Genomic DNA, 19,753 nt, shown 5'->3' on the forward strand with positions numbered 1-19,753 from the left:
GGGGAGGGGTGACTTACCCAACTTTTAAGCGCCCTAGGATAAGATTAATACCGAATATCATTTCAGAACAATGCCTCAGTACCTCATGAATAAATGAGTGAATGACTAATAATCTCTAGCTATAAATGGTGACGTTTTAAAACATTGGAAATATTAATTTGCTAATTTTTAACCCTGTAGCAATTTTAAGGGGTGAATGACTTATAAGATTTTGAAATTTCGACCGTTCATGATAATGTTATTTTATCACTGATATTTTCATTACCTTATAGTTTAAAAAATTTTGCTAATCCAACTTAAACTCAACATTGTAAAAATTTTAAACTCTTACTAAATATGTTAATAGGACTAGATTAAAAATAATCCGGAACAGGAGAACCTAAATATAGCAGCATGAACTAATTCGTGCTAAAATCAAACGTTTTATTCCAGTTCACAAAATCTTATTTAACCCAATTTTGGTAGCCTAATTTAATTACATTTTCAGCCATGGCCGAGCAATTCAAAGTGGCGCCCCAGAATTCAAGTATCCAATTCGGCCAATCGAAACTTCTGCAATGTGAGCCACCTGAGAGTCATCCTGAGGCCAAGGTCACGTGGTTTAAAGGCACTGAACAAATCGACACAGATAAGAACAGTCATTACAGGTTGGTACTGTTTTTCAACTGCAAAAATTGCATCTTCAGTTGTAAAATTTGAAAATCATCACAAAATTTGGATTAATTGTCCTGTTTTTCCCTCAAATTGTGCCAATTTGTGGCGAATCAAACAGTTTTTTAATATTCATCAAAAAGATGGTCAAATGGAAAATTTTGAAAACTTATAGAATCAGTTATAACATGAACTTGGGGGCTTCCATATATTTCAAGATCTTCAAAACGTAATTTTTTTGAAAGCACATCTTTTAAAAATCGTAAATATCCTTTTTTGAAATTACGCGCAGAATTGCAACCTAGTTGGACTTATCAGAAAATCAAAATTCAACAACCCGATTTTTTTTCTATTCTTTTCTGGTCTCTTTTGTTTCTAAATCTTGTATCTAAACCATCAGCCAGTCATTTAACATCATAGTAAACTTTTCTCTCCGATCACATCTTGAGATTTCTTTGATTCCATTTCAGTTTGGTGGGCTACAACTTGGCAATCCAAAATGCTGGCACTACTGAGTCCGGCTACTACACTTGTGTGGCCACTAACGGACACCAAGAGAGGAGGTCTCGCCCCGCAGCCGTCTTTGTCGGAAGTGAGTGTCCAAAGTACCCTTCAGTTATCCCTCAATTGCGTTGCTACACGTGTTCTCTCACGTGAATGAAGGCTTAAAGCTAGCTCTCTGTAGAAGTTATACAGTCATACATTATGTAGTGCTAAGATGTAGAATATGGGGAAACAGGACCCGCGGTGGGGGGATAAAGATTCTTTACCTAGAAACTGTGGGCAGGGGGACTGTTTGAAATACGCAAAAAGGGGGATATTTTGTCTTTATTGCAATTGAGATTTCGTTAGTCTCATCATTTAGTCTAGACTTATTCTGTTAATCTTTGAACTAGACTGTTAAGTGCCTGATAAGCTTGGATTAGTCTCCAAGCTTTGTGAATGTTGTTATACGATAACTAAGATAGCAAAGACGCTCTGTGATAAAGACAAGTTACCGCGCTTTCGTCAAAAATCGCATTGTTTGAAACCAAAATGAATAATTCATTAAGTTTAATTCACAACTGCCCACAAAGAGCCTTTATAACCTTGAAAAGGAGTGAACTTATTGGGATAACTCGTTAATCTTTAATTTCAGCCTTGCTGAATTTTAACTCGAGCTAGTATTAACTTCATAAATCAAAACCCAACGATCAAAACTGCTAAGTAGCTGAAATCGGCGACAACTTAATTCTTTCTATTTTTATGAAAATGTATAATTTAGTATAATTATATTTAAATGAGCATTAATCCAGAAGTTTAAAAAAACGCATCCGAAAGAGAAAATAACCTTGAAAAAATTGATATCCTGGAACATTTAAAAAATATATATGTAACTATCGTTTGCATGTTTTAGCTGAACCCTACTTTACGAGGGAGCTTAAAGCACACTACTCAGTCCTGCAAGGGGAATCACTCACACTCGAGTGCCGGGCATCCGGATCCCCCACCCCTTCTATCTACTGGATGAGGGGGGACTTCACCAAAATAACACCTGTCTCCAACGACAAGTTAGTAACACTCAATGCCATTGAAACTTTGCAACTGTGATAAATGATGATTATTAACTTTCCAAAACGAGATCGAGTTCTAAACCATGGAAGCCATAAATGAACTTTGCAATTCAGGTAGATCCAATTAGGAACAACGTTAAATATTTCATGCTAACAATGATTTGCGTTCTCATTTTTTCAGATCCAAAGGTTCTTTTTTCCGTTGAAGCGAGCTTCATTTTTTAATCAGATTGAGCAGAAATGTATGGATGCATACCTAAATCGATTCGGAATTTTCTCTCACAACTCAATTTTTTTTAGCTCTACCACAGATCTATGTTTAGGCATTAACGCGTTGATTTTTCAGTAGTCATCTTTTGGTCATACTTTTTTGATAACTAATACTGTTTATAACAGTAAACGTGAACTCATGGAGATAAGTGAGGCGAACTGATGTCATTATTAACACACGGGGCAACTCACGGGTAAAGCTGCACTTCAAAGCGGGCGCTTAAAAGGTTAAAATTCACTTGATTTGGTTGTTTTTGGATGAAAAGATTTGAAATGTTCCCCTGATAAATAAACTCAATTTCAATTTAGGGCAAACTTTTTACACATAAACTCACCCAACTGTATTTTAACCCTCTTATAAAAATTTATCTGAAATTTTTTTAATACGTATTTCTAACAATTAAGTAATGCGCAAGATGAGCTTTGATTTTTAAATTAGAATTGATTTAAATGTTCTCAAGTATTGATTTTAAACATCTTCCTTTTGATGAAATTTTGCACTTTGTGAAAAATTTAAAAGGCTGAATGAAATTTATCTTTTTTTTCAACAGTTGATCACTTAACAGCCCACCTACTTACTATTCAAGCACACCCTCGTGAAAATTTAAAAGTTTGTTCAAGCAATGCTCTTTTATAACTGCGATGCAAGCTCGCTCCCGTGAATGAATTATGCAAAGACGGGATTGCCGTTTCTTTTCTGTCTGCAAAGAATACTCCTATTAATATTTGATAAGGTTCTAGTGTAAACAGCGCTTGCCCAATTAAATATTGAAACCTTAAATGTTAAATTTTGAAACAGTTGAAACGCTCCTCAAACTTAAAGCACACACATTATTCATGTTGCTTCCGAAAACTTTTTTAGACATTTCTTTTTTCCTGTTTTCTATTAAAACCTGCAGTCTTTATAGTCATATGGTGGAAAAATGACTTGAATCATTGAGATTATTCAATTAAAAAGATTTAAAGTTGTCACTAAAACTTCCAGTTTTCTATCAACAACTGCAGGCATTAATCTTATGTCTGTTTAATTATTAGAGTTAAAGCATTTTCTAATTTTAGACGTTGAATTTCTTTATAATCATTGATGCTGTCTTTATGAAGTTAGAGTTTAGTTTTATTATGAGCTGGGTTTTGTGCCCATGTTTGGGGGGTAAACTAATTGTGGTTGGTAACAGACCACTTCAGTAGAAACGGTTACAGTGGGCAGTGGTGTATAGGTAGTAAAATTTGTTCATAAAGCAAAGTGGCGACTTTAACCCCTTGCCCAAGTTTCACTCTCTAATTGCTTCAATAATTTGCCTGCAAATTTCACCTGGTACTAATTTGAAAGTTTCTTATTTGCACTGTTTCGCCACTTCTTTTATAGCCCACTTCTATAGAACGAGGGAGAATGGGCGAAAGGGGTGATTTTGGGAACGGGGAGGGGAGGGGGTGGGTTTTAGTGAGTAAAGCGTTGAAAATGGGCGCGTGTGAATATCGTTTTGAAGTAAATTTACGGACAGAAAAGTGCGGAGATAAAATCGGCAGTGTAATTTTCACCCCTTTTGTATAATTTCTCTGCTCATGTTTTGAATAATCCCTGTTTTTCTAAGCTTCCTGGTGCGAATTTACTTTTTCCGTGGAAAACTTACAAGTTGGGCTTAGGAGTGAAACAATCAAACAAACATGTGAAATAAAGCATGCATTACACTAATTCACTCCAAACAGGGGCTGAACACACTCTGTGACCAATAATGATCGACTTATATGATCAAGTTTGAAGTAAAGTTGAAATAATTTTGACATGTTTTTTGAACGGGAGGTGCTAACCAAATACAGACTTATTAAAACTACCTTTGTAATATTATTGTGAAAACAAACCTAAGCGTCTGAAATAACAGAGCATGCGGCGCTGTAACTGAGCAGGTCTGCCTGGAATTAAAAGTGAAACTTTATTAATTAGACCCCTTCGTGCCTTTACAAACCGGAGGTCCCTGAAACTCAATAGAGAGTTACAAGCTTTTCAACACACTCATACCCTGAGCAGAGTTAAAACCTCACTATAACCATGCTTATACATGATTAAATAGCTTGAAATAAGTTGTCAAGCAAAATGAAAGGCATGATGCATGAATATAAACTTCAGGGGCGGGAATCGAGTCATTGATCACTGATTCTCCATTGGTTACTTTTGGCTTCTGATTTCAGGTATATCGTAAAGCGAGGAAGTTTGCAAATTGTGAACTTGGACACTTCAGACTCGGGCACGTACAAATGTGTTGCAACGAATAATATCAAATCGATCAACTCGCAAACTACAATTTTAGTCGCAGGTAGTTTTTTTGATACTTTTTATTTGCGTTGCAATATTTTTGATTCACGCTACAGCAGCATATTCTGAATGTTTGTTTTGGTTTCATATTTAATTCATGGTCAAACATTGTTTTGATTAGTTTTGGACCTTACAATTTTGTTTCTACTGTTATCATTGTAGGCACTGCATGTGAATAAATCCCAGTATTGAAAATACCCTAATTTATTGTTGAGGGCTTCTCGTGGTTGTAAAGGAATATATTTACCCTCAACAAAAATTTTCCATTTATTTAGGAGTAGGATTTGTGTGCAATACGTTTACCTTATTTCAGAGCAACAAAGTGAAGACGGTAAAGAATGTTTTTAATGAGTTTAATGAGAAGCAATTAAAAATTAATGCTTAGTCTTTTATTCAATGGGAAATGGGTAACTGCTCTAAACATCTGTGCGTGTCTTTCAAGTGTTGTAATGGTGGCTCTAATTTAGTCATAAATGACCGCTTTGCTGCTCCCTAAATTCACCCCAAATGTATTATCATGTACCGTGAGCTCCGCATACTATACAAACCATTCTCCGCTACATGCTTTCTATACATGTGATTTAAGTGTGATGCAAAAAAAGTATTCTGAAATCTAGTTTTGAAAGACAATTTTTTATCGCAACTTGTATTTGTTACAAATGCTGTACTTCATACAGTTTTCCAATTTATCGAGTAACTAATTTTAAAGTTGTGTGTTTGTGAAATGGCTTGTAAGAATATTTGCTCATCTACGCAAATAAAACTTCTAGAAAAATTTGGAGATGTGGATTCGATTCTGGATACGAATTTTAAAAAAGTAATCCCTAAAAGATGAATGATCTTAAGGTTAAGGTATCAGCTAAAATATAAATATTATGAAAATGTTTTATTATGAAAATGTCTGAGCACTTATTATATATTGTGTGCATTTTGAACCAGGTTCAAGGTCATGGAAAGATCCCGGTAATCATGCAAGGTCAAATATGAATTCTGATTTCTTGATAACCTTGAATGGTCATACAGATATATATATAGCACAAATATAAAACTCCTCTGCCTTGAAGTTAGTGTGATACGAGTTTGAGGTCTAGATATCCTAACATTGTTTTGTATTTCCCCGCTAATCGTACGAGGTCATGATTTTTGGATGATTACTGAGAAATGTCAACCCGGGCAACTATTGAACAGTTTAGAAATTTTATTTTTTAGGAGAGCAACCAGACTTTTTGAAGCGACCACCTCCAGAGACAGTAGTGACAGTTGGCGAAACAGTCAGTCTTCCCTGCCAGGCCATGGACTCAAACACAGAGGTCTTCTGGAGCTTGCCACATAGCGATGTTAGTAAACAAAACAATAATCAACGTAATTTTTGTAGTACTGTCGTCCGGACGCTAGCTGCTCGAGTCACGGCGACTCCAAAAGGTGAAAAAAAGTAATCAAAATTTTAATTATTATTGAGACTAATTTATTTTTTTCGGGAAAACTTTGCTGATTATAGTTTTATTATCTTATTTTCCCTTTATTTTCTTGCTTTTTTATTAAGTTTGTATATTGAATTCGTTGCCTCTCAAATTTAATAGAACTGGTTTGTCAACTAGTTTTTAAAAAAATGCGGTGCCTTTCAATTTATCACGTCTCCTGATTTTTCTGGTTACGCGGGATTGTACTAGTTCTACAAACACTGGATTAAGGAAATGTTTATAAGTTATAATTTAACGATTATTGTTTAAACAGTTTTTATGGATCGGGTCATAAAGGTGTTGGCAAGTCCCGCCATTTATGGACCAGAGTGGTAAAAGGTGGCCACCATCTTGGCGTCTCCTTAGCAACTGCGAGTTTCAAAGTTAATTAAACTCTGGAATATTTACGATGTTTTCCAATGTCGTAAAGCTGTTAGCAAAATATTGGGACTCGCTTTTAGGGTGTATTGTTCAAGCTGCAACAGAATATTGCGAGGGTTGTTAAAACGTGATTTGTAAACTTGTGTTATTTAATTTGGTTAAAGAAGTTTTGACATATGTAATAAAGGCGCTCACTGTGAATGATAGAGATCACGCAGCTCTGTTTTATTGATTAATCTCTACTCTTAATCTTCGCACCTTTTCGACTCCTTATCAATGAATTTATCACCTACTTTTTGTCCAATCAGCGATCAGATACAACTCCATTTCTGCAAGAGTTATGTAATCATATACAAAACTGCTAATTTTGACCTCATGTTTCAATTTGAACATATCATGCAAGAATGATCAAATTTGAATTAAAGCAGAAAGTCATGTGAACGAAATACAAACTGTTTTGATTGAATGAATATATAGTACAGCACTTGTTTATTGAAGTACAAATCTTTTCAGCTTTATTTTAAGTTTCCACCATCAAGCCGACAATCTTTTTCATAACTGTGTGAAGACATTTTCTGCAAATGCGATATAAACTTAGAAATTGGGCAACATTTCGAGCCTCGTATTTGTATCCCCGAAACCTTTTTGCAAGTTTCTAATTCGATTGGCTCTATATCTAAGGATGTTTTGTACCAAAGCTGTCCACAAAGATTGTCTGATTGTTCGTTTAACCGTTTTGCGGAATCGTTCACTGAATAGATTTCAAAAATGAAGGTCGCTGCAAAATCTGGCAGGTCGATTAATCGAATTCCTGAAATAAAAAATTCTCGGATTTTCTAAATTTGTCATAGCCAATTTATAGTTGATGCTTTACACCATTAGACTGGTTCTCTTATTTTACGATGATATGATAGATACTGTTCGGGTTGATGAGATACAATCAAATGTAAAAAAAACTCTTCACGTATGCTTACTGAAAAAAAAACTAAAGACCGTTTCCAAGATTTCTGGGTTTCCTTTGCTCCAGAAATGAAAATTTCCTAAAAAATTGGAATTGAACTTGCCTAAGGCTTTCGTTACTGCCATAATTGAACTTGTATGTCCGAAAAGCATCATCAAGCCTTCATCTTCATTTTCATCGTGTTTACTTCTAGAATGCTCGAAAAGTGTATGAAGTTGAGACAAAATAGTCTGCATTTTTCTGACAATAATGGCTAAAGTTGGTCCAGCTGTAAGTTTTTCGTTCAGCTTGGCAGGAAAATAGAGGTCATAGTCATGTAAATAAAGTTTCCGAAGATATTCGATTGAATCTTTGTCAACCCATCCACTGAAATGACCTTTGACCTCTCTTTCAGTTAAGTAACTTTCATATGTAGACTTGGCTTCGTCATAATTTGTGATATTATATCCGACAACTCTGCTTAAGTGTTGATAAAAATGTGAGTTTTTCTGGAAGTCTTCAAATCTCTTCGGCTTAACATACTTTTCGTTTAAATGAACCAACTTTTTGCAGTTTATCCAAGCGGATCTGTGCATAAAGGTAGCATTAGAGTCAATTAAAGGGTAGCTAAAGTGTTGCCCTTGTTTTTGTTGATATTGTTTACTGTTGTTTACTCCTTTGTTCTGACCAGGTGAGATAATGTCACTGATAGGTGGAAAATTTGCGATCCATTCGTTTGATAAACAGTCTATTTTCTGGTGTCTATGATTGGCTATTCCGGCTAAAGTGCTGTAAGCTGCTGCTATTGATCGGTCTTTATCAGTGCTAAAATAGGGCAAAATATATAATCAATGTTGAATTTTTCCCAAAAAGTTGAAGGCAATATTAATGCAAAAATATTGCATTAATAATAGATTTCATTGATCTTTTCATAAAATAAATAGTAATAATATCTAATAGTATTAGAGTAACTTGTTTTGGTTTTTTAAATAAAATGTTGAAAAGTGAACAATTAAAAAAGCTGTATAATCGTTTTTGAATCTATTGACGGCTACTTTTGTTAAAAGTTGACTTGAAAAATTTTTCTTTTTAAGAAATGCTTTTGGACCCTACCTCCATATTTTCGTCTTTTTATTATGTGTCACCCTCCCCGTGACGAATTGCCCGTATCTTCTCGCCAAGTACCTGCCTAGCTCACAGTGTTCCCTCACGCCCTTGTGGGTCAGGGTTTCAGGTGGACCCATCCTTTCCCATTCTTCTCTGTTAGGGTCGTTGGGGAACAATAGCCCAGGCGTTGTAGTACCATGTCGAGTCATAGTTATCACTTGAATAAGGTCAAATTCTTCTGATTGGTCTGTTTCCAGATCGGTATTGTGACTTTCAACATTGGTCACATTGCTGAGAAAATTTTGATTTTTCTTGATCTGAGGTTTCATATTTTGGGTGATAATGAACACTGATAGACCAAAAATAATTAAAAAACATACAATTTTGGTAATTTGGATCGCCAAACAATTCTGCTTCTCAGAAGCTGTTTTACAGAAACTATTCATTATCGTAACCAAAATTAGTAAAAGTACAAATTTTCGGTGGCCAAAACTGTAAACTTCAAAATCAATGCATCAAAATGAGTTCGATTGAAAGATAAAGTTGGGGGTAATTATTTGAGTTGAAGAATTAGTGCAAATAATGTTCCAGATATGATCCAGATCATACTAATCAGATGACTTAGCTTTGGCAAATATTTTGTTGTGAAGACATAAGATTCTTATGGGCGTGAATCTCTACTGACAATGAACCCTCCTTTATTGCTGAGTTTTCATATCTCTATGGATGGATCGTTTTCTTGACCTGAAAGTGTTTTCTGTTCCTTTTACTCGGTTTAAACTTACTAAAATTGCACAATGTAAATGTGAAAATGTTGCAAAAAGTATTCAATTAACATCCTTCAAATCAATTCACATGTTAAAGATTTGATAATAAAATGCCAAACTGTTTAATGATGAATAAAAATAAAAAGATATATTCGATTCAGTATTCGAGTTATCAGTCGGTAACAACATTTTTATTAATACTAAATTTAACCAAGCTTATATAGTTTCACCCAACTTGCTGTGTCCCAGCTAAAATCTTTTGAGAAAAACTTGAATTGAGCTAAATTCCAGTATGTCTTAAAGTCCAGCTAAAGTCTTTTCATGGCTCAAATGAGTAGAGTATGGTCTTTTTGTAGAAAATTTTAGTCGAGCATTGTCTTTTCATAAGTCTCTACTTAGTCCTGGGCTACGGGGCGGGGTAAGTTACTTATGTTTTATATTTATTCGAACCATAAAAATTAAATAATAAATAATCCTTATAAATTGAAATGTGGTCACTTGTTTACTTGTGTGTTTCAGATTCCGTACCTGATCAAGGGACAGCAAGAGGGACACATTTCAGTGAGTGACAGAGGCAGTCTCAATATTCAGAATGTTCTCTTATCCGACAAGGGAGAGTACAGATGCTCAATTGTGGCACTAGAGGGCGCAGACAACTTTGTCGCTACAAAACTTGTCGTCAAACGTAAGCTCATATTCACCATATATTCATTATAGCTGTTTTTTTGTTAAAATAGATAATTCTGTTCATCAAATTTCAAATTTCTTAACCTGGTGACTTCTGGTGATAAGAGCAGAGGAAAAAAGTGTTCAGGGAGAGCTTATTAGACTTCATCAAAATTAACAATATAATCTGTTTCAGATACCTCTCGATAGGCGCAAAATTTCTTTGAGGGCTTGAGCTTCAAATAACCATCTTTGAAATTTATAACACAAAAACAATGAAGCTTCTTGATATCTGATATTACTTTTTTGCGAAATTTCTGACGCACAAACCTTCAAAATTTCTCTTAATAGTTATGACTGCGGTTTGGGAACTTTGAGGATCATTTGTTTTAGCAGTAGTTTACGTGTATCCTTTCAGAATTTCTGAGTTCCCATAATGTTGATAACCATTTAAAAAGTGTTCCGTGACCTGATTACTTCATCTGTAACTTAATTTCAGAGCCTACCCAGGACCCTCCCCCTCTGATCCAGATAGAGCCCTTCAACCAGACTGTGGCTCCTGGGTCCAGTGTCCTATTGCCTTGTTACGCAGAGGGCACCTCCAACTTGCCCACCATCCACTGGACATTCAACAACAGACCCCTCTCTGGCATGGAAAGGTCAGCACCATTCAGAACTTAATTTTGAGACAATCTGACATTGCTGGTGATTGGCCAATTGATATTTATGAAGATATAGGTATTTAAACCGACGCTTATGCTTCTTAATTTAAATGTTTCCTTGAAAAAGATCATACCTTGGTAAGTATAATCGACAAAGCGTGTACACTTTGATGATGACAATTTAGTGATTTCAGTTCTAAAAATGCCTTATTTTTCTAACTACAAAATTATGAGTTTATAAACTGTATTTTAAACTGTGCAAAACTGCAAACATTGCAATACGAAATGTCCAACCCTCTAGCCGGCATATGCTTTTAAAAATCTAGCAACCGCCTGCAGTGTTCGTGTCGGTGTAATTTAGAACAGTCTGGCATATGACAATTTAACAGAGATTCAGAATCCCATTTTAGTATGCCAATTAAAAATTTAAAACTATTTTTAGACATTTGCTTCTGATGAACGGATCACTGCATATAACGAACGCGCACGCAAGGGACAGTGGTATGTACACATGTACGGCCGACAACACTTTCGGAGAGAACTCCGCATCCGCACGGCTCACTGTGACGTCATCGGCAGCCACATCTCCCAGAGTGTTCATGCACACCCAGCTCCCGATCCCACCCAACTTTTTCGTAGTGTCCAAAATAGGGTTGACTGATGTGACTTTGATGTGGTTCCCCGCATACTTCCAAAGTCGAGACGAACCCATTAGCTACAGAATTGACTTCTATAGGTGAGTTCGTACGCGAACAAGGTTTCTAGTTCAAAATGGATGGAAATACTGGTTGCAGACGGGAACCACAGCTAATATTTCACTTAGGAATAAGCCCTCGAGGGAAAGATACTGCATGGAAAAGGCGCAATTGAATCTGAAACAGAACAATGGGGAAAATGTAATTTGAAATTTAAAACTCAAGGCGCAATTAGGGCAATTTTATCTGTTTACAGGACAGAATTGAATGATTACGAAAGTAGTTAGTCAAACTATTTTTTATTGCTTCAGAATTACGGAGAAGATGAGGACAGAGCGAGTGATAGAACTAATTAAAGAGAAAGGGACGTTAAAACACAATTGATGGACTATGAAATTAAACTACAACCACGATAGTGATTAAATTTATCATTTAGACTGATTCTTTTCCAAAACTGTTGTTTTGGAAGTGACTCCTTGCAATTAATTTCCTGAACCATGATAATGTTTAACCATTGCTAAGGTCCTGTTCGTTCGAAGACTGTCCGTCCTTAAACATAGCAGATTTCAAAAAACCTGTCATGAAAATGGAATTTTCAAGTTTCTATTTTATTTGTTGCTATTGTAAATTGGTTCATGTTTCAGCGACGGTCTTGCAAAGTGGCGTTCAGTGTACACAGCAGGAGTAGCCAATAGAGACCCAGATGTGGCAATAGAACACACGGTGAAGGGACTGTCTCTCTCTGCAAAACATCAGTTCACAGTCAGAAGCTGCAACCACATCGGATGTGGAAGGTCAGTACCACTCTTTTTCAATCTCTTCACTCTTCTCTCTCTCTCTCTCTCTCTCTCTCTCTCTCTCTCTCTTTCAGTCTCTCACTCTGTCACTTTCACTTACTCACGCAGTTAATCACTCACTGGGGAGATTGACAGTTATTTCTAGTGTTCTATTGTATAGGATTATAGAAATTAAATTGAAAGATATATCCGTCCGCTCTTTCGTCCGCTCATCCATGTTTCCACACCGATGCGTTCATATCCCCTTTCAATTGGGTCTGGACATATCCAATTTCGGTCTGAGACCACAACCTGGGTAGGGTTTTTTCAATTACGGTTTATTGCACTGTTAAACGAAGCATAGAGAATCTTCTCCTGTCACCGAACGGTGACTTCTAGTTAGCTGGCTGGAAAAAAGTGGAAATTATTCCTCAATTCTTAGTAATCACATTCAGCTTGACAAGACAAAAGAAAGCCAACTTGTCGGAGAAAAGAGAAATGATCATTACCGAATAAGATGGAAAGTTTACTTCAAAGATGTATATAGAATGTTATGGTCGGCCTTCCGAAATGGCAAAATATCTCTCAGTAAAACATGAAACATTATTTGAAAATAAATCCGAATACAATTAAGCTTTTTAGAATCATCTAAGCTATCTTTACACCTTGAGAGCACATGAAATCAGCACCTTGAATGACTAACCAGATCAAACTAGATCAGTCTAAATTTTCACCACAACCTGACAAAAGTTACATTGAAGAACCTCGCGAACTGAAGTTGCTATTTCTTAACTTCGGTTTAAACTTAGACCTGAAAAACAAATATTAGATTCTAATAATTTTAGAAGCATTGTGAACAGATAGTTGAATACAATAATGTTTACACCATTTCCAATTGTTTAAAACTAAATTGTTCATTTTTTTGTGAGCGATAGAACAAAAATCGCAGCTTGTGCGTTCGGTTTGATTTTGGCTGAGTGCTATAAAAGAAACAAAGTTGTTACTTTTCAAGTTCAAAAGGAAATTGGTCGGCATTTTTATGGCTGCCATCTGCAAAATATGACAACATGTGTTTTGGTTGTTTACGAAATTTATATATAGGAAATTTTGCCGCTGATTTTTTGTTGTCCAATCCATAGCAATGACTGAGAGCTTATTTTAACTGGCCACCTATTTTTGACGATTAAAAGTTCAAATATAATAAGTTACTATTAAATCAAAAATTAATGATCGTTGTTCAAGGCTGTTGAAATAATACATTTCGAGAAAACGTTCAATTATACATCAAAAACCAAAGAAAGGGTTCAACAATACATGAAAAACCCAAATTAAGAGCAAATCATTCAGGTGTAAAAACCACAAGCTAGTATATCAACCCAAAGAAAAATAACCAAATTACCATACGTGCGGTGTAAAAATTAGACATAGGTTCTGGAAAAAGTAAGCTCGAGTCCTCTTAGCCCTAAATATTTGTGCTAATTGCTATCGACGGTACAGTGATGGAAGGCTATACAGTGTTTGATGAAAAATATAGTTTCTGAATGCCTAAAATAAACCTTAAACGGAATCGGAAATAATACTGAATTGATTTTTCCAGAGCCACCCAGATCCATTACAAAGTGGAGCTCCTTGGGAGTGTTCCTTCGACCAACCCATCTCTCCCAGACTCACCCCCGAGTGGCATCAATGGAGGAAGCAGCAACAACATCCCACACCCCGCAACCCAGTTTGACCTTGACCTCTTCCTACCCACCCTCGTGAACAGTTCTATGGTGATGTTGTCTTGGAGAGTGTTGTCACACCCAACGTCGGTTATGGTAAGTAGCCTTGATTTGTTGTTTTTGTTCGACCGCTACGATTTGTTATTCGATTCGTTTCATAGACGAGAGATTCAGACAGTTGTGATCAATTACTTTTTCAAAGTAAACTTCCTAAAATTTGACTCTTAAATCATGCACAAACTGATTATGTTGCTTACGTTAATGTAATGAACACTAACAAAAACTACACTAAAACTAGCTATTTTTTCTTAGCATGATCAAAAAGAAATTCACGCTTGAACATTTTTTCCAGAGTTTCACAGTGCAAATTGATGAAGACAACCCGAACAGAAGACAGAGTGTGAGTGAAACAGACAGTTCAATCAGTGGCAGTAGTAGTGTCATCCACCACTCTCAAGTGAAACAGCCTCCAGTACTGACAGAGTTCCTGGATAGAACTGAGAGGAGTTTCCTCATTAAAGGACTCAAACCAGCCCACGCATACAATGTCACTTTTAATGTAAGGCCACGCACTCCGTTACAAGCAGATCTTTTAGACGATGAGTCATTTAAGATTATTTTGAGCGCAACTTTATTGAAAAATTGCGTTGAAAAATTCAACAAAATCGAAAATTTACGCTGACCAAGTTGAATTTTTCAAAAGAAAAATTCAAATACCTAATACGTGTAAAATTTGATACGTGTAAAACATAGCTTTAGGATTATTCAAGCACGCTCGGTTGCTTTATTAAAGGCCAAAAAAATAAAGCCTGATTAACATTTTCTGCCCTATAAAGCCTCAGTTTAGCTTTTCTCAAAAAAATACTCAGTTTTGACTTTTTATATTTTTTATACTTAATGATTTTGAATAACTTCATAATCTTACATTTATTTGTTCCTTTTACAGATTAAGTTGACAAATGGGGCTCTGATCACGAAGCAGCAGACTTTTGAGACCCTTCAGGCTCCCCCCTCAGCCCCTCCTGAGAAAGTGGCAGCCATGTTGAATGGGACTAGTGTTCAGATACACTGGGTGCCCCCTCCCCCGCAGTCTGTCAATGGAATACTCACTGGATATGTTGTAAGTTACATCTCATATCAATTCAACCAATTGATTTTTTAACTATAAAATATGGTTATATGCTGTATACTAAAAAATGTTTGTTTCATACATTTTTGAAAGTAAGTGATTTTTTTCATAATCGAAAAATAAGAGTGGTAAAAACATCTAAAAAAATTGAAGAATTTCATGTTATCAATTAGGTTATGGTAACTTACAAAATGTGACCATTTGTGTGACAGTTGCTTTCAGCTTTTCACCATAATGAAGCTTTTTGGACTCTTGGTCAAATACAATAGTTTAACTTTACGTATTTTTGACTGTTAAGAAATTTTGCGTGTTTAGAAATTAGTGTATTTGGTAGTTTTTTTAAGCTGAGCTGTACATAGTTTAGGATAAAATTTCAGTTTTAGAAAAAGCGCAAACCATTAAAGTCGAAAACCAAACAATTAATTAAAAGTCTTCAATGTATTAAAATGTACCTTTTATTAGATTCTGGTGTACAATGAGAAGGGAGTGTCCCTCTATAACATCTCAGTTGGGAATGTGACTCACTCCCAGATGGAGTTGGCCTCTGACAGACACCACACCATTGTCATCAGAGTCGCTGGCAGGACCATGGCACCCGGAATTGGAGTCATGTCCACTCCTATCACTCTCACATTCGGTAAGAAACCGGAAAATATTTCTATTTTTTTTTTTCTAAATTTGAACAATTCTAGAATCAACAACAATAGGAGTCTTACAAGATAGCCGTCGGAGTTCGACTAGAGAACAGGTGAAGAACATAACATGCCTCATATGCATGTAGAGCATGAAGATGTTTTAAAAGAACTTAAAGTTTTTGCCTTTAAAAGTTTTTGCCTTTAAAAAATTTCGAACAGGAAAAATTATAATTATAACCCAACTTTTACATGCATACTTTCTAATTTCAATATTTAAGTCACGCATCTTCATCTAAGGTTTAATATCAGTACTACCTTACAATTTGGTTGTTTGATTTCCATCACATTGTTATTATAAAAATCTGTTTAACAGCTGATTCAAAGCTATTAGATCCCTATTAAAAATTAATCGTCACATTTATTTTATTTTTTTTGTACCGTATTCTCTTCAGGTACCCCTCCGAGTGGTTTCATGTGGAGTGATAGCTACACTTGGATCCTGGCAGTTGTGGGTGCTCTTGTGTGGGTTCTCCTCATCCTACTCGCATTCCTGATCATGAAGAGATGGTTCTTCTCACACCGAAAAGCACCACGTGAGTTCTAATCAACAATCTCAAAATCAACCATCTCTAAATCAACAGTCTAGAAATATTTCTTGATACTTTCCAGAAACTTAAGAAAAAATGAATAATCCAAGAGTACACAAGATTTCCAGCTGAAGATACCTTTGTCACAACTAAGGGTATAGCATGGTTAACAAAGTTGCAGCGTTACAAAACTTTTTTGATAAAGATGCGATCATCATTTTGAACACTGATTGACTTTGAATGAGTTACTGACGGAAAAAAGTCAAATTGTTAATTGCTAAATTTTCTCTTTTTAAAAAATACCGTAGTTCTAATTTTTCAAAATTACGTGAAATGCATGCATGTTTTGCAGTAACATTTGTCAACATTAATAGTTTGTGTCATAAACATTAACTAACCTAATTATGATGTTTTCAGCAATGACTTTCCGTCGCAATCTGCTGAAACAAGTGTACCAAGACTCAAACATGTCCAACATAACAGTGGATAGTGAAATGTTCATCTCCACCCCCTTCGACCACCACCACCACCTCGCAGAGTTCCACCCTCCCCACCACCACCACCACGCCCACTCTCACTCACACCACCCACAGCTACTTAAGTGTCCCGCTGCCGCTACTTCTCAACGAAACAACAATAAAGGTATGTTTAACATGCGTTTTCATTGACTATGCTTTCTTTGGATCAGGAAAGTTTACACCTGGTCTAATTTAAATTTCGACTGCAGTTCTTAGACGTCATTGTATTTGATGAAGTTAATAAGAATGTTCAAATTTTTGAATTACCTAATAATTGATAAAGGAAAATATTCATTGTTTTGTACATTTTTTCATTAAAAAATCATTGTTTTTCTCTGATTGTAAAATGCTGTCTAATTGCGGAAGAGAAATTTGAGAGCAGACGTCAAATGTGCATCACCTTTACCATAATAACTATTTTCAAATATCGTGATGAATTTTGTTTGTGTTGCAGATGATAAACACAAAGAGACAGTGAGCTTTGTACCCCACTACAGCTCCGCTACTGTCAAGTCAGCCAAACACAACAAACAATTTGTCCCACTTCGACCAACATCCACCATAAGCCAAACTTCCCACCAAACCAGCCCAGCCATCACCTTCCCACAACCCCCAAGCTCAAACTCCATTTACGAAAACGCAGCTGCTCGCGAACCCCAGTTGATCATACCCTTGCAGACTCAAACTTGCACCCTGATCAGTTCTGTTCACGCGCCCTGCGAGTTCGGAGATAGCAACCCGTTTCTAAACATGATTAGCACAAACTGCACTACTTCGACTACAGGGCAAGCTGCGACCATGTCAGTTGCGTTGCCAAACATCGGAGGAACCGCGAAGAGTTCCCGAATGATGCAACTTCCGGCCCGACCAAGTCACGGGTTCCCAAAGACAGTCCCGGGCAGTTCCTCGTCGCGATCGTCGACCAATTCACCCTCGTTTGTAGACGAGAACTGCAGGTACTGTCTTCGAGCTGAAGAGAACCCTGAACCCAGTCCCCAGCAACCGCAGCAGCAGCAGAACCCAACAGTAGTTGAGCGCGAGAGTAACATTGGATCTCACTACGCTTCCGTGGACCCGATGTTCTATTGTGACAACTACACGGCCCTAGAACTGTGTGTCAATGGTTCTGACTAAACTTCAACGAATTCGCAGCAGCTAATTAAGTTTTAAATTTTATAACAATTTAGAGTAATTTTAATTGTTTTCTCGATTAGCCACTTTCAGCCAAATATTTGTTTATAATCAATTTTTGATGTCACAGTTTCTTTCAAAGAAATACAGAAAACGATATAAATATCCCATAAAGTTCCGGACTAAACTATGAAATCCACCAACTTCAATTTTTCAAGGAGAAAGCTAAATTTATTAAAACCTGGCAGTCAGGAGTGTAATTAATAGTTTACATATCGATCTAGAGAGATTGCTATGAAACAGGGTTGAAATTTCAACGTTTCGCTTCAACTAATTAATTGTGGGAAGACGCAACTTGTTTCTGTAGTTGTCGGAAAAAAGTTAATCCTGATTTTTTATGACTTCGAGAGCTGTTGTGTGGGAAACATGGGCACCATTTTCCTAGATTATAAAGAGGGCAAAACAACAAATAGGAAGTAGAACAAAAAGTAGCCCGCAATGCCTAGATGGTCGTTGAGAGAAGAAGAGAAACACAAAAAGGTTTAATCAGACAAATTGCGCGCGAGAGCGGTTATAATAATAATAATAAAAATGAATTCAAACCAAAAATGGTTTCCACTATCTTGGGTTTGCCCCACTTAACGGAGGTTCAATTAAGGTTTACTAATGGATCCTAGTAGTATCTGAATTCAGATATTGCTTCCGGCTCAAAGAAATTTGTCATTTCTCTTTGGAATGTTTTGGGATTCATCTGAGGCGTATACCAGAAAAGGTTGTGGGTGAATTAAAGCGCATTGTTATACTTAGCTACACGAACAAAAAATTTTCTTCGCAACGCTTCTTTTTTTTCTATCATAAATCAAGACTATGCCACTGGACCTTGCATTGCAGTCGTGTGATTTGATATCCCATAAATCAAGTGGATTCAGAATCGTCTGTCCAACAAATATTTTGTTCAATTAAAGGAGATCTGAGAGGGCCAGCTTGTACCCAATGGCCAAAAGACCTTGGTCAATCAGACTTAAGACATAGTCTGAATCGGAGAGATTCCCTTTTTTACAGATCCACTTAACACACACTCTTTGAACTTTCTCCATACGCTGTAGTCTAATTTTACTGAGGAACCAAATATCTGATGCATAGTAGAGAACTGAAAGTACATAACTTTTTACCAGAACACAATTAACATTCATTTTGTTTCAGCAGGTAAAACTCGTCAAAAAAGAGCAAGCTTCTGGAGACTTTTCTTTAAAATAACGTCAAAGTTGAAGTCTCAAGAAAAGTTTTGAGAGAAATTTACGCTAAGATCTCTTATGGAATTGACCCGTTTAATCTGATGTTCGCTTGTTTGAAAAGACAAAACTTGGTCAGCGCAAAAACTTACCCTTGTGGTCCTCCACTGGTTACGTGACATAAATCGAAAAAAAGTTTGAAATAACTACTTGTTGCTGCCTGCCTAAAAGATACGATTTGAAGAACAGAAGGAACTGTTCATGGAAACCAAATTGAGACAGTAAAATTGAGACCGGAAAATATTTCTGTTTTTTTTTCTAAATTTGAACAATTCTAGAATCAACAACAATAGGAGTCTTACAAGATAGCCGTCGGAGTTCGACTAGAGAACAGGTGAAGAACATAACATGCCTCATATGCATGTAGAGCATGAAGATGTTTTAAAAGAACTTTTTAAAAGTTTTTGCCTTTAAAAAATTTCGAACAGGAAAAATTATAATTATAACCCAACTTTTACATGCATACTTTCTAATTTCAGTATTTAAGTCACGCATCTTCAT

At 36.1% G+C, this 19,753-nt stretch overlaps 2 protein-coding genes across 2 annotated transcripts in view; one reads left to right on the forward strand and one right to left on the reverse strand.

Annotated features, from left to right (window-relative positions):
• Positions 1-18,089, forward strand: part of LOC142343167 (roundabout homolog 2-like) — a 19,664-nt gene extending 1,575 nt beyond the window's left edge. Inside the window, exons 2-17 of the mRNA XM_075394866.1 lie at positions 488-647; positions 1,122-1,243; positions 2,048-2,201; positions 4,662-4,786; positions 5,995-6,122; positions 9,960-10,125; positions 10,606-10,765; positions 11,211-11,504; positions 12,108-12,257; positions 13,837-14,056; positions 14,313-14,519; positions 14,907-15,080; positions 15,552-15,726; positions 16,177-16,317; positions 16,729-16,953; positions 17,284-18,089. Of these exons, the coding sequence (XP_075250981.1) occupies positions 488-647; positions 1,122-1,243; positions 2,048-2,201; positions 4,662-4,786; positions 5,995-6,122; positions 9,960-10,125; positions 10,606-10,765; positions 11,211-11,504; positions 12,108-12,257; positions 13,837-14,056; positions 14,313-14,519; positions 14,907-15,080; positions 15,552-15,726; positions 16,177-16,317; positions 16,729-16,953; positions 17,284-17,963 (3,281 nt within the window). The 3' untranslated portion in view covers positions 17,964-18,089. The remainder of the gene's footprint in view (positions 1-487; positions 648-1,121; positions 1,244-2,047; positions 2,202-4,661; positions 4,787-5,994; positions 6,123-9,959; positions 10,126-10,605; positions 10,766-11,210; positions 11,505-12,107; positions 12,258-13,836; positions 14,057-14,312; positions 14,520-14,906; positions 15,081-15,551; positions 15,727-16,176; positions 16,318-16,728; positions 16,954-17,283) is intronic.
• LOC142342381 (testicular acid phosphatase homolog) lies at positions 7,026-9,262 on the reverse strand. Its single transcript, XM_075393691.1, has 3 exons — positions 8,680-9,262; positions 7,691-8,391; positions 7,026-7,437 (listed from the first exon to the last, which is right to left on the reverse strand). The coding sequence occupies exons 1-3, from the start codon at positions 9,117-9,119 to the stop codon at positions 7,142-7,144; spliced, it is 1,437 nt and encodes a 478-aa protein (XP_075249806.1). The 5' UTR covers positions 9,120-9,262; the 3' UTR covers positions 7,026-7,141.
• Positions 18,090-19,753: the final 1,664 nt, after the last annotated feature.

The sequence above is a fragment of the Convolutriloba macropyga genome, chromosome 7, assembly GCF_964194025.1.
Source record: "Convolutriloba macropyga chromosome 7, txConMacr16.3, whole genome shotgun sequence".
NCBI lineage: Eukaryota > Metazoa > Xenacoelomorpha > Acoela > Convolutidae > Convolutriloba > Convolutriloba macropyga.